The 15214-nt window shown below is 41.1% G+C and overlaps 1 protein-coding gene across 2 annotated transcripts in view; it reads right to left on the bottom strand.

Annotated features, from left to right (window-relative positions):
• The window catches only part of C4H3orf20 (chromosome 4 C3orf20 homolog), a 95185-nt gene that overhangs the window by 34525 nt on the left and 45446 nt on the right, over window positions 1-15214 (bottom strand). For both annotated transcript variants that reach the window (XM_058725882.1, XM_058725883.1), the window contains exons 11-13: window positions 15022-15153; window positions 9762-9876; window positions 8158-8410 (exon numbers count right to left, since the gene is read on the bottom strand). In XM_058725882.1, coding sequence (XP_058581865.1) covers window positions 8158-8410; window positions 9762-9876; window positions 15022-15153 — 500 coding nt within the window. The remainder of the gene's footprint in view (window positions 1-8157; window positions 8411-9761; window positions 9877-15021; window positions 15154-15214) is intronic.

Genomic DNA, 15214 nt, shown 5'->3' with positions numbered 1-15214 from the left:
AGTGTTTCCATATACATAGATGTAATACACCAACAACTATAGTATAAAGGGGGAAGAATAAAAAGACTTATATAGTTGTAAAATTATTACATTTCCCTCAAAATGGCAATACTAAATCTAGATAGGCTGTTTAGGGTGAGGCATGTAGAATGTAAATCCTAAGGCAAATACTAAAAAGAAAAATTAAACCATAAAGACATACGCTAAAAAGCCAATACACAAATTAAAAGGGAATACTAAAAATATTCAAGTAATTCAAAATAAGGCAGGAGAAGAGAGAGGAACAAAAACAAAAACAAAACAAAAACAGGATATAAACAGAAAAATAAAATAGTAGACATAAATCTAACTATATCAATAATTAATTAAATGTAAAGGGTCTAAATACACCAATTAAAAGAGTGTCATATTGGGGCGCCTGGGTGGCGCAGTCGGTTAAGCGTCTGACTTCAGCCAGGTCACGATCTCGCGGTCCGTGAGTTCGAGCCCCGCGTCAGGCTCTGGGCTGATGGCTCGGAGCCTGGAGCCTGTTTCTGATTCTGTGTCTCCCTCTCTCTCTGCCCCTCCCCCGTTCATGCTCTGTCTCTCTCTGTCCCAAAAATAAATAAAAAACGTTGAAAAAAAATTTAAAAGAGTGTCATATTGATAAAAATACAAGACCTAACTATACACTGTTTACAAGAAACATAGTTTCAATATAAAGATACAGATAGATTGAAAGTAACAGAATGGAGGGGTGCATGGCTGGCAGAGTCAGAAGACCATGTGACTCTTGATCTTGGGGTTGTGATTTTGAGCCCCATGTTGGGTGTAGAGTTTACTTCAACAAACAAAAGATAAAAAATAAAAATAAAATTAACAATGGAAGAGTTATACCAGACACTAATTGAAAGAAATATGAAGTGGGATTATTATTATTATTATTATTATTATTTATTCAAAGTAGAATTCAGAACAAAAAAAATTATTAGGTCTGAAGAGGACATTACATAATGTTAAAAGAATCAAATGTGCTATACCTAACAACATGGGTCCAAGATTTATGAAACAAAAATATGATAAAATTTGAAGATATTGAAAACATAGATTGAAACACCCCAAAAATGTTATAACTTTTGCTTTCAACAGTTATACATATTTTAAGGAATTTAAGCAAAAAAATCCACAATCATGCTTAGAGACATAAACATTCCTTTCTCAGTAACCAGCAGACTAAGAAGACAGAAAATCAGCAAGGATAAGAAGAGCTAAACAACTCTATGACTGTACCTCATTGACATTTGTAAATGATCCTCTATTGAAAGATTTGCTGAAGACTCCACCCATTGAGAGCAGAATGCAATTCTTTTCAAGTGCACATGTAGCATTTACCAAGATAGACCATATTCGGGGATCATAAAACAAACCTTAGCAAATCAAAAGAACAGAAATCATACAAAATATGTTCTCTGCACCAGAAATAAACTAAAATCAATAACAAAAAGATATCTAGAAAATTCTCAAAGATTTGGAAATTAGAGATTGGATTTCTACATAACCCATGCACCAAAGATGAAATCACAGGGAAATTAGGAAATATTTCAAACAAAATGAAAATGAAAATTAAAATCCATCATTGCAAAATTTATGGAATGTAGGCAAAATAGTGTTTAGAAGGAAGTTTGCAGAATTAAATACTTACATGTTAGAAAATAAGGCCTCAAACAATAATCCAAGCTTACAATTTAGAAACCATAAAAAGCAAATTAAACACAAAACAAGCAGAAGGAAGATAAAAAATAAATGCCATAAATAATGGAATTGAAAACAGAATAACAATGGAGAAAAATCAATGAAATTAAAAGCTGATTCTTTGAAAAGATTATAAAATTAACAAAACTACAGCCAAACTGACTAAGATAAAAAAGTGAAGATCCAAATAACCATCAGAAATCATAGAGGGGCTCTCACTAAAGATGTTACAGGCATTAAAAAGATGATAAGGGAATATTAATGAACAATTCTATGCATATAAATTCAATAAATTAGATGAAATGGGTCAATTCCTTTAAGGACACAAACTATCAAAATTCACTCAAGAGAAACAGATGACCAGAATAGTCCTGTATTTATTTAAGTAATTAAGTGTGTTTTAAAGATTTTCCTAATGAAGAAAATGGCAGGCAACATGGTTTCACTGGTGAATTAGAAAAAAAAAATACCAATTCAACACAAAATAGAAGAGGTAGGAAAACTTCCCAACCCATTTTATTAGGCCAGCATTACCCTGACAAACCAGACAGAAACATTACAAGAAAACTACAGACCAATAACCTCATGACTATAGATGTAAAACTTCTCCCCCAAATATTAGTAAATTGAATCCAGCAAAAGAGAAAAATAATAGTACCTCATGACAAAGTGGAGTTTATCCCAGGAATGCAAGGCTGGCTCAACATTTGAAATCAACATAATTCACCATATTAAGAAAATAAAAAGAAACCCACACATATATGGCCAATTGATTTTTACACAAGTACCAAGGCAACATAACAGAGAAGAGGACATCGTCTCAAAAAATGGCACTGGAACAACTGGATATCCATATGCAAAAGAGATAAACTTCAACCCGCACTTTGTACCTTAAACAAACATTAGTTCAAAATAGATCATAGGTCTAAATACAAAACATAAAACTATAAAACTTTGAAGGAGAACTTTGTGACATTGGGTTAGACCAGGTTTTCTCAGTCAGCACTACTGACATTTTGGACTACTTAATTCTTTCTTGTGTGTGGTGGTGCAGGTCGTTTTGTGCATTGTAGGATGTTTAGCAGCATCTCTGACCCCTACTCAGTAGATAGCAGTAGCAATCCCTCTCACATTGTAATGATTAAAAAATGTCTCCAGGGTGTTTGAGTGACTCAACCACTTAAGCATCTGACTCTTGATTTCAGCTCAGGTCATGATCTCACAGCTGGTAGGATAGAAACCATGTCAAGCTCTGCACTGTCAATGCAGGATTCTCTTTCTCTCTCTCTCTATCTCCCCTGCTCACTCATGTGTGTGCACACGCATGTGTATGCACGCTGTCTCTCAAAATAAAGAAATAAACTTAAAAAAACAACTCTCAAAATATGGCCAAATGTTCTCTGGGGATCAGAATTGTCTCTGGTTGAGAACCACTGGCTTAGGCAAAGAGTTTTTAGACATGACACCAAAATCACAATTCAGAAAAGAAAAAAAAATACATTAGACTACATCAAAATAAATTTGTTCAAAACAAAACAAAACAAAACAAGCCACAGACTGGGAAAAATATTTCAAGTCAAGTTTCTGATAAAGGACTTATATCCAGAATAAGGAACTCTCTCGAAACTTGACAGTACAAATAGCCCAATTTGAAAATGTGCAAAAGATCTGAACAGACATTTTACCAAATTATGGTAAGTAAGCCCATGGAAAGATGCTCAACATCATTAGTTATTAGAGAAATGCAAATTAAAATGATAATGAGATATCACTGCACATCTATTAGAATGGGTAAAATATATAATTTTTAATGTTTATTTATTTTTGACAGAGAGACAGAGTGTGAGCAGGGGAGGATCAGAGAGAGGGAGATACAGAATCCAAAGCAGGCTCCAGGCTCCAAGCTGTCAGCACAGAGCCCGACTCAGGGCTTGAATTCATGGACCATGAGATCATGACCTGAGCTGAAGTCAGACGCTTAACCAACTGAGCCACCCAGGTGCCCCTAGAATGGGTAAAATATTTTTTTTAAAGTTGAGGATGCCAATTACTGACAAAGATTTGAAGCAACTGGAACCCTCATGCATTGCTGAGAGTAATGTACAGCTACTTGAGCAGTTTGGCAGTTTCTTATAAAGTTAAACATAGATTTACAATCTAAGAGCCAGCAATCTAGCTCTTAAGTATTTGCTTAAGTAAATTGAAAGCCCATGATCACATAAAGTTCTTGGGTATTTACAGCAATTTTATTCATAATCACCAAAAACTGAAAATATTCCAAATGTCTTTTAATAGGTGAATGGATAAATTATCTTTTTATCCATCCAGGCCATGCAATACATGCACAAAAGAGTTAACATAGAAGGCTACTATCTTTAGAAGGACCTGCTTACAAGGTTGGCCCTTGCCGATGTCTAGAAACCTGGCACTTGAACCATTTCCTACGCTATGCCCACACTGTGTAAACAATGTGATTTATGTCGAACACCTGCTTTCCTTCTAGCAGTCTGGAATTTTGATATTTGCTAGGCAGAGAGTGTCTATGTGACTATCACTCAATAAAAACCTTGGGTTCTGAGTCTTTAATGGGCATGATTGGGCAGAGATATTGCATACATTACTACATTTTCACATTTTTCACTGCTAGAGAAAGGAGCTTGCTTGGTACATCCCCTCACAGGAGGGAGAGAGCATAAAGAAGTCTGTGTATGGATTTATCCAGATTCTACCTATGTCTTTTACCCTTGCTGATCCTATCATGCATCCTTTCACTATAATACCTTATACATGAATGCTTCCATATGCTGAATCCCATGAGTTCTGGTAAATCTCTGAATGTGGGAGTAGTGCAGGGGCCCCCTGAAATAGAATACTACTCAGCAATAAAAAGAAATAAACTGTTGATACATGCAACAACATGAATAAATCTTCCATGCATTATGCTAAGTGAAAGAAGCTAAACTCAAAAGGCCATACACAGTACAATTCCTTTCATATGACATTTTAGAAAATACAAAACTATAGCTACAAAGAACAGGTCAGTGGTTGTTAGGGATTAAGGGTGAGTGAAGAGTTTGACTACAGAGGGGCAGCATGAGGGAATTTGTGCGTGTCGGGGGGAGGAGGTGATAAAACTGTTCTGTTGTTCTATGTCTTGGCTATGGTGGTGGTTATACAACTCCATCCATTTGTCAAAACTCATAGACTTATACACCAAAAAGAGTAAAGCTTACTGTAAGTAAATTAAAAATAAATTTAAATTGTAATATAATTAACTGCCTTTCTATATAACCAGCAACAAATTAAAAAATTAAATTAAAAACATAATTTATAACAGCAACAAAAACTACTAAAAACTTTAAAATAAACCTAATGAAAGACACATAACTCTGTGTTGAAAACTACAAACCAGAGAGAGATTAGAGAAGACATAAATAAATAAAAAGCTATACTACTCACAGATTGAAATACCACGATATTACAAAGACATTAACAATCCAGTTGAAATGCCAAGATACATTTTTTTACCAGCAAGGTGATTCTAAACCTATATGGAAATATAAACTACAAGGGACAGCAAAACAATTTAGGACAACAAAGTATTAGTACGTACTCTGTTGTATATCAATGCTTGTTATAAAGCTATGATAATTAAATGGACAGCCTGGTATTGGTAAAAGACTGGAAAAAGAGGAAACAAAATAAGGAGTCCAGAAAACGTCCTCTAATTTATACACATAGAGCCCCTTAATTTGTGACAAAATTTGCACCAAAAAGCTTAGGGAAGTTACAATCTTTTCAAAAGGGGATGCTGGATCAGTAAGACAGATATAGATAACTATAGATAGATATAGATATAGATATAGATATAGATATAGATATAGATATAGATATAGATATAGATATAGATGGAAAAGATTAAAAGTTGGCTCCTATTTCACATCACTACAGAAATCTCCAAGTGGAGGACAGATGTAATGTAAAAGTAAAAACAAAAAAGTTGACTAGGAAAGTTACTTTGTTTTTTTTTGTTTTTTGTTTTTTTTTTTTCTAAATTTATTTTTTTTTTTAAATTTTTTTTTAACGTTTATTTATTTTTGAGACAGAGAGAGACAGAGCATGAACGGGGGAGGGTCAGAGAGAGAGGGAGACACAGAATCTGAAACAGGCTCCAGGCTCTGAGCTGTCAGCACAGAGCCCGACGCGGGGCTCGAACTCACGGACCGCGAGATCATGACCTGAGCCGAAGTCGGACGCTTAACCGACTGAGCCACCCAGGCGCCCCGGAAAGTTACTTTGTTGAATATTGTCATGTTCTCTGAATAGGAAAGTTCTTGAATAGGATATAAAAAGCTAATTATAAAGAAAAATATTGAAAATCGGACATTAAAATTTTCCAACTTCTGTTCCTCAATAGACACCATTACCAGAGTAAACGTAAGATCGTTTGCAACGTGTATAATGGACAAAAGTCTTGTACCCACAACATATGAAGAACTCCAAAATATAAATCAAGAAAAGGCGAATGACTAGTAAAAAAACGGACAAGGGAGCTAAACAGGCACCTTATAAAAGAGAATATACAAAATGGTCAATGCACAATCAAAACGGTGCTCAACCTCGACAGTCACCAGGGAAACACAATGAAAACCCATATTGTAATTAAAATGACTGGCAATGCCAAGCATTAGTGAGGATGGGGAGCCACTGGACTGGTGGGAGTGACACTCAATACCACCACTCTAGAATATGGGCAGTCCCACAAGAAGTGGGACATGTACCTACCACCCTAGGACAGCAATATCACATCCAGGCATATACCAACAATAATTAAGGACACATGCTAACACTGGTGCAGTTTGCCATTACCAAAACTGTAAGCAACCCAGATATCCATTAACATTAGAATGCATAATTTGTAGTGTATTCAAAAATAGGTTATCATACAGCAATGAAAATGAGCAAAACACTGCTACACACAACTCATAATTATAATAGTTGAGCAAAAGAGGCTAGATGCCAGTTACATACTGAATACTGTAGTTCCATGTCAATAAAGTTAAAATGAACACAAACACTAATCTACAAAGCTAGAACTCTTCCCTTTGGGGAGGAAGCTGTGGGAGGGGACAAGAGGGTATTTCTAAGGAGCTGGTAATGTTCTATTTCTTGATTTGATTATAGGGTATGTTCACTTTGTGATATGCACTGAGCTATATGCACTCAGGATTTGTTCATTTTTATGTATTTTTATATATATAGAAAATATATATTAATTGATAGTATATAAAATTAAAACAGACAAATAGAAAAGACATGTATTTTATCTATTTTTTAAAGTTTAAAAACCCATAAATCTGATGGTGTCACTTGCTGTCTTAAAGTTATGGAATGATTTCCTATAACACTAACAAGGTCACCTGATATGGCTCTTGGCTACCTCTCTGTCCTCAATTTACAGCCATCTCCCCTCTTCATCAACATGCTCTTCACTGGCCTTCTTGCTTTCCCTAGCACATACCTAACTTGTTCTTGTCACAGGTCTCTATACTTGCTCTATCCTCTGCCTGCTAACCCTTCCCTGTCCTTCTCTGTGCCTACCTATTTCTCGTCGTGGTTCCTCATTTATTTTCTTTAAGGTAATATAGTAAAAATTATTCTTTTTTTTCTAAATTTCTTGTCAAGTTAGCTAACATGCAGTGCATACAGTGTGCTCTTAGTTTCGGGAGTGGATTCCCATGATTCATGGCTCATATACAACACCCAGTGCTCATCCCCACAGGTGCCCTCCTCAATGCCCATCGTGGGTCCCCATTTAAATATCACCTCCTCAGAACTGCCTTCACTGACTATCTAATTTAGCACCTTCCCCAGACTTCCCAGTCACTCTCCACCCCTGGCATTAGTCAAAATTTTCCATAAAGAGCCAGATAGTAAATATTCTAGTCTTTGCAGGCCAGATGGTCTTAGTCATAATTACTCAACATTTCTGTCTTAGGGAAAGTAACTACAGGCAATATGTAAATGAGTGGGTGTGGCTATTCCAACAAAACCTTACTTATGGACCCTGATATTTAAACTTTATATCATTTCACATGTCATAAAATACTCTTCTTTTGATCTTTCCCCCCTAAGCATCTAAAAAGCTAAAAACTCTTCTTCACTTATAAAAAGGTAGGTGGTGGGGCTAGATTTGGTGAATGGCCCTACGTTGCCAACCTCTGCTTTAAGGTGACCCTGATTTACTTTCTTCCTAGCCTGTATCACTACCTAAAATGACTTCAACTCTTCTTGTATTTATTGTCTATCTTCTCACACCCCTAAAATTTCTGCTCCAAGAGGGAAGGGCCTCATCTGTTTCGTTCTTCATGGTGTGCCCACCGCCCATCACCATGTCTGACACATGAAATGAAGGCCCAAGCCTACCTGGGTGTGATCATGGCTTTGGCTTGGGTCTTGATGGTCTTCCTCCGAGTGGGGCTCACAGAAACAGACCCATGCTCTTCCCTTGAAGACTCTCCAACTGAGGATTCAGGTCGGGCTGACCGAGATTGTAATAAAACGACTTCTCCTGAGTATAAACTTGGCTTGGGGCCTCGCTCGACATAGGTACCCGATTTCACCTTGGTTCGATTGCTTTCTGCCTCTTCCTTAACCGGGTATTCTATGGTGAATAGGCCTGTTAACAGAAGACATGGCTGTCACTCTCCCTCATGGCCCGGCCTTCCCTGCCCTGCTATGAGGCTCTGCACATGAGCAGCCCTTCAGCTCATCTTCCCCTCCACTCCTCCACTCTCACACACTCGCAAGCCAGGTCACCTCCCTTCTGCTGTCTGGCATAGAACTCCACCCCAGTACAGTTAGTGGATTGGTAAATGCTGGCTGAAATGTAAGAACAAATCAATCTTATTTCTACTCGTTTGTCAAGACCCAGCTGAGATCCCTCTTCTGCCAAGGAGCCTGCATTTCATTCAGTTCTGTGTCCTCCACAGCACTCATAGAGGCTGGGTATACAATGCATCCATGCTGTTTTCTTCCCTGAGAATGCTGTTCCCTATATCTCCAGATTTAAGTAGTTTCCATCTACTTTCTTTGTTGTGTTTATTTGTATTCTTGTTTTGCTTTTCCTACTAGACTTGAAAACTTCTGAGGCCCGGGACCTTTCATTCCTTCATTCACTTACCAGATGTTTATTGGATGCTAGACATATAGAGATGACCCAAAACAGGGTTCCCTGCCTCTGAGAACTCCTAGCAGGGATACAGCGGGGATGGACAAGCAAAGAACTATTCATAATGCTAGGTAGTAAGATTTATAATTAGAGCACATTTTACATATGCTGTGGGAACCCAAAGGAGCATATGACTCATTCAGCTTAGGGAACCAGGGAAGGCTTTCTGGAGGAGGAGTACAGTTGAACTGAGTCTTTAGGGATGAGGAAAAACTCCTTGGAACACAGCCCCCTGGTGCCCAGCCAGGGTGGCATGGAATGGAAGTCACTGTTCCTCTGTCCCCAGGCCCAACAGCAGGAAGAAAGTCTAGATGTGGGAACAGTTTTGAGGTCACCAGGCTGGCCCCAGGGGGAACCCTGTGGCCTAACAAGGACAGACTGGTGAGCTGGCTGCTTTTTTCCCTTCTACTGAGATTGTCCGCAAGGAGAGGAACAGGGTATACAAATGGATGACGGGAATATGGGAGAGCTGAAAGGTGAACCAGATGGGGACAGAGAGAGTTATAGAACAATGATGGGAGGTCCAGGAAAATAAGACAACCACAGGAGACACTGAGGACACATGGGACCATGCTCAGAAAACTGAAGGTGGCAAAGGCCACCACTACTTGAGACATGGCCCTGAGCAAGTACCCTTGCTTGGGGAGCCTGAACCTTGTTACCCCATCTACTGATGAGGAGGTCGCCCTGCCCACCCACCTCCCCGGGTGGTAAAAAGCTGTCCTCAGAGATGCCTTGCAGGTGACCCAGGATTTAGGAAGTTATCTGACAGGCATCACTCTACTTTTCTGCTCCTTACCTGCTGCCAACAAGACAGAATTCATAAACTGTGACACTGTCTTTTGAAACCGCTTCTTGATCCCCACTAGGGCTCGGCTCATCTTAGACATCTTGTCGTCCATGCGGGTCAGCAGCTGGGGAGAGGCCAAGGGGGAGAGCATTGTTGCCTCCCCGCCAGGAGCCCAGGAGCCATTGGCCCAGCCCACCAACAACTAGGCCTTGCTCCAGCTTGGAGGATGTGCTGTCCCCTCTGCCTGGGACACAGCCCTCTCCCCCTGCACTCAGTGAATTCCTGCACATCAGCCCAACCTGACTCAAATGTCCCCTTGTGGGAGGACTTCCCTCCATGGAGCAAAACTGTTCCTTGCTCTCTATGTAGTCTGAAGTCAAAAGTTAGCCCTTTATGAAGTAACTGGATGCATATGAGGCTGTCTCCCCCACTGGACTGTAAGCTCTTCAAGGGCAGGGACCGGATCTTGGTCTCTTTGGTGTCTGAGTGCCTGTCATGCAGAAGGTGCTCAATTAATGCTTGTTGCATTATGAATAACTAGATAGACAAGGGCCTCTTTGGAGTCCTTGCTGCCAGTCCCCCTCTATATGCATTCCCCAGAGTCCCTTTGTCCCCTACAGCTGCCAGGACATCTCAGATGAGAAACTGTGATCAAGCTTATGTAGATTGGTTCCTGTAGGGCACAAAGGCCCAGGCCTCTTGCCTCAGTTCGGGACTACCCTGAAAGGCCATTCTGGCTCTGAGGCCCTCTGTAGGACAGTGAGGCCTTTGCTGGGGCTGCCCCACCGTTCAACCTCTACCTCTGCTACAGCATTTCAGAGGCATGTGGAATGAGGTTCAGATCTCGGAGTTCATGACAGTCGGGGTCTGACCTTTTCTCCAGGAAGCCTTTGTTGATTTCCTCAGCCAGGGGAAGTGCTCTCCATGCTAAACCAGCATAAGGGCCCATTGCTGTCCTTTCCACCCTGGGCCTGGCCATTTTGTACTTTCTTTATCTCTCAGTGTGACTGGCCCCTCCAAGGCAGGATCTTTGCTTTCTATATCTCCTGCTTAATACAGAGCAGTTGCAGAAAAAATTTTCTTCAGTGGAATTGAAGCCTCAAGTAGAGAGAATGGGATGGATGGGGGACAGATTTTCTGAAGTGTGACGAAGTCAGTCTATAGATTCTTCTTTGCCTTGCAGTCAGGACTTCTGTAAAGGATGCCCCAATTAATAGCAAAGCTTCAACCATCCTTCTGGTTGTTGGCCCCAGCTGCTGCTTCTGGGCTAATTTTATTTATTTATTTGTAATTTATACTCAGCCTGCTTCCAATAAGGTTTTGAGGTGGCACTCTGGGCTAATAAAGCATTTAAATTGAGGTGTTGCCTCACTTCCAAAGTGCTGCCTTGATAGAAATATTTAGTGAGAAGCCTGGCTGCAGGGCTGTAAAAGCTAGGACTGCCATCCTGCCTGTCACTCTGATAGGTGGCTCCTTCCAAGGTGATGGGTGTCTGGGGAAGCCATTTAATAAGCTTCTCAGTGACAGGAACTTTGTGGGAGGAGGCCACCCTAATCCCCACCCTCAGCTTTTCTAGACTGCCATGAATTTTGCTGATGAGTCATAACTAGCCCCAAACACACAGACCTAGAAAAGGTTGAATGGATTGTAAAAGTCCCAGGATGGGAGTGTGTGGAAGCCAGGCAGGCCCTTACATGTCACTATAAAGATGGGGACACTGAGTCCCAGAAAGGGAAGGGACTAGCCCAAGGCTCTATGGCCCCTTCCTAGCCTAGACCAGCCCGCACAATCAGCAAGTATTCTCAGGGGCCCCTTGCAGCTCTGATGGTCCAAGAATCTATGATGAACCAATTTTCTGGACCTTAGGATTTCATGTAAAAATATTCCAAGATGCTTAACTTGGCAGCTAAAGTCAACATTTGAGAATTGTGTTACCTACAATAAAGTTGATATTTCCTCATTTATTGGTGTTTGTCTAGTCAGAAATCTGTGTTCTCAAACAGAAAGGGTTATTACCTTGTCACTTTTATGGCAAGTCAGTCTTCTTGGTCAATATCAATGACTATAGACTAGAACGCAGCACTGTTTTCAGAAGCTGTTTTAATGTATTGGTCTGCTTATCCCTATGCTAAATGTCCCCAAGACAATTGTGCTTTTTGAGTTATGATGCCCTTTTAAATAGCTTTCCAGGTTTCTACCACACTGTCAAACTGCCTCTGTGAGCTTCCCTTATGAAGATGCCACCTTCTAGACCACATGGTCCAGCACAAATAAAATACAAGCTACACATGTGGTTGTAAACATTCCTGTAGCCACATAAAAAAGCTCTTAAAGGTGAAGTTAATCCTAATAACTATTTTATCTAACCCAATATATCAAAAAATGATGGTTTTAACATAGAATCAAAGTATTCATGAGAAATTTTTACATTTTCTTTCCATGCCAAGTCTTTGAAATGCAGCATGCATTTTCACTTATGGCCCATCTCCATCTGGGCTTGTCACATTGCAAGTGCTCAGTAGCCATCTGTGGCTTGTGGCTACCATATTAGACAGGACTCTGTCATGGACTTCTGGATTTCTAGGTCTAGCTTCTAAGATTGCGTTTAGGTAAGACAAAATAAGACTTGAATTACTAAGGGGCTTTCCTAGTCCCAGAGGGCATGTTTGGTATTTGGACATAGAGTGACCTCTCTTGGCTTGGCTGTTCATGGGGTTCTTTAATTGCTTACATCCTGGTTCTCAGCTATGATCCAGGCTGCAGCAATTGCCAGACAAGAGGTTGCCAGGAAAATAAAGCATTATTGCAACTTTATGGGAAAGAACAATTCTCTAATACCCGTTGCCTTTGGTAAGAAAAGTAAGCTCACGGTTTTTTTTACACAGCTGAAAAAGCTTTTTAAGAAATATAGACATATGACCTCATATATCGTGTGTGCTTAGTCACATAACAGCAACTTTTAGAGTAATAGCATGGAACCAAATGGGCAGGGTGGACTCATCAATAAGCATGATCATCATCTTAGCCCAGATGGAGTCAGAACCCTGGGGTTCTTTTGCTCTTTGAAGTAATGAGTGCAGCCTGAAGTCACAGGCATCTGAGTTTCCTGGGTGCTCCTATGAGGCCCCTTTAACTGACACACTCTCTCCTAGTACCCCAGTGACTCCCACAGTTCCCCCTCCCTAGCACACTGCACCAATCCAGCTGGATTACAGAGGGTTGTTGAAGCTTTTGCCCCCTTCCATTAGACCAAAGATACCTTAGAGACTAGAGGGAGTGAGATTTCTTCCATTTCTACATCCCCTGCAGCCAACTTGGCACACTGCAAGTGCTAATAAATGTTTACTGAATTACTTAATGAATTAATGAAGTTGAAATCCTGCTGAAATGAAAAGGCAGTGAAAAACAGGTGCAATGCTCTCTTCCAAGAAAAACACAGGTGTTCCGTGCCTTATTCAAATAGCATGGGCCCCTAGCAAATGCCTGCCTCCATGTCTGCATGTAAAGTGAGAACTTTGGGCTGGCTTCTCCTCATGGGCTCTGTCAGCTTTGTGAGTCTATGAGCCTTGGTGGCAAATGCCCCTGCAGCACAAGAGCCTTGCTCAGCTCCAGAGAGGAACACGGGGAGGGTGAACTGCCCTCTGGATGGTCATATAACTGATCACGCAAACCTGGACACTATTGAGAGTGAAAGGGGATGCTATTAACAATTCCTCCGGGCTGGCAGGTATAAACTGGGACTGGCCCTGGGGAAACTGGGAGGTGTGGTCCTCCTGCTACTGTTCCAAGGAGGCTTCCCCAGTGGAATCCCAGCAAAGCGCTCTGTGCAATGCAAGTGGTCTGCTCCATTAATGAGCCCTTGGTTATCCCAGTCTCAAGGTATATGTCAACTGTTCCCTACTAGACTGTAAACACCCTCAGGGGTGTCCTCTGATCCTCTCTATCCTCTCTAATCTCGCTCCACAATGTTGACTAGGGACCAGGTACATATAAAGATCCATGAAGACACAACAAATGGAAGAAGTGAGCTTCTAGTCTCCACTGTTTGCTCACCCACCAACAAATACTTAGTAAGTACTTAATTTGAAGCAGTCCTTGTGCTGGGGCTCTGGTGAAACAGACATCAGTAGGAACCACAGGAAATTCCCAATCTGGTAGAGAAGATAGGCTTATAAATAAAGGAGTGCTAGAATAGAGATGAGTCATGACTGGGAGGGCTGAGCAGAGGGAGAGGTAGACTCTCCTTGGGATGGGAAAGGGGGTGGTGGAGAGGGTCATCATCACACATTGGTAGTAATTCATTCCAGTATCATCTCTCTCTCTTCTGGTAACAGCGCCATGATGTTCCTGCCTCATCCATCATGCAGGTGGTATACCTGGGGCTGATCATGCCCTGGCTCTCAGGATGGACATGACACTTGAGCCTAGCCTGTGAGAGCAACATGCGCTCCTGGCCATGGGGGCCATTTTAAGCAGAGGCAGCAATGTTGGTGTTCTACTGAAGCACTTAGGAAAGAGAAGCCCTCTTTCTCCTAGGAAGAACAAAGCTCATAGAATACCAAGCCCAGAGATGCCCATGACAATCTTCTTACCATAAGGAGAGAAACTCTCTGAGAACGAAACCAACAAAATGGAAAGCAGAGCCAAGAGATGGGAAGATCTGACGGAATCATTTGAGATCCTGGATTCACCCATGCCTAAAGCTGCTTACTGATAGACTTTTCAGTTTACTGAGCCAATACAGTCTGTCTTTATGTTTAAGCTAATCTGCATTGGATACAATCACAACTGAAAGACTTCTTTTTTTTTTTTTTTTTTTTTTTTAAATTTTTTTTTTCAACGTTTTTTATTTATTTTTGGGACAGAGAGAGACAGAGCATGAACGGGGGAGGGGCAGAGAGAGAGGGAGACACAGAATCGGAAACAGGCTCCAGGCTCCGAGCCATCAGCCCAGAGCCTGACGCGGGGCTCGAACTCACGGACTGCGAGATCGTGACCTGGCTGAAGTCGGACGCTTAACCGACTGCGCCACCCAGGCGCCCCAACAACTGAAAGACTTCTAACAGGTAGAAGTTTCACGGAGAAGATGGTACTAACATCAGGTAGTGAATGATGATGAGTAGGAGTCCATTAGTCAGAGAAAGAGCTAGGGCCCTGCCTAGGGCAGGGGTGGAGGAAGAGGGGGAGCATAGGCATTGAAATATGGGGTGGCAATTCACATTGAGATACCCTGGGGTCAGGCCTGGGGACCTGGTCTGCTTTGGCTTACCCGTTTATCCTGCGCTACTCCATGCGGACAATTGTTGGCTGAAACAGAGAGTGTTATTGTCTCATTTAGGGAGGTGAAGGTGACTATGATGGAGTCCTGGCTCAGAACCGTCAGCTTAATTTGTTCATTCACCTGAAGATGAAGAAACCAATACTTAGTGGATCTCTGCTTCTATTATCCATACCCCACTCCT

Source organism: Neofelis nebulosa, chromosome 4, assembly GCF_028018385.1.
Source record: "Neofelis nebulosa isolate mNeoNeb1 chromosome 4, mNeoNeb1.pri, whole genome shotgun sequence".
NCBI lineage: Eukaryota > Metazoa > Chordata > Mammalia > Carnivora > Felidae > Neofelis > Neofelis nebulosa.
The sequence above is the reverse complement of the archived record's forward strand: the minus strand, read 5'-3'. Positions and strand labels throughout refer to the sequence as shown.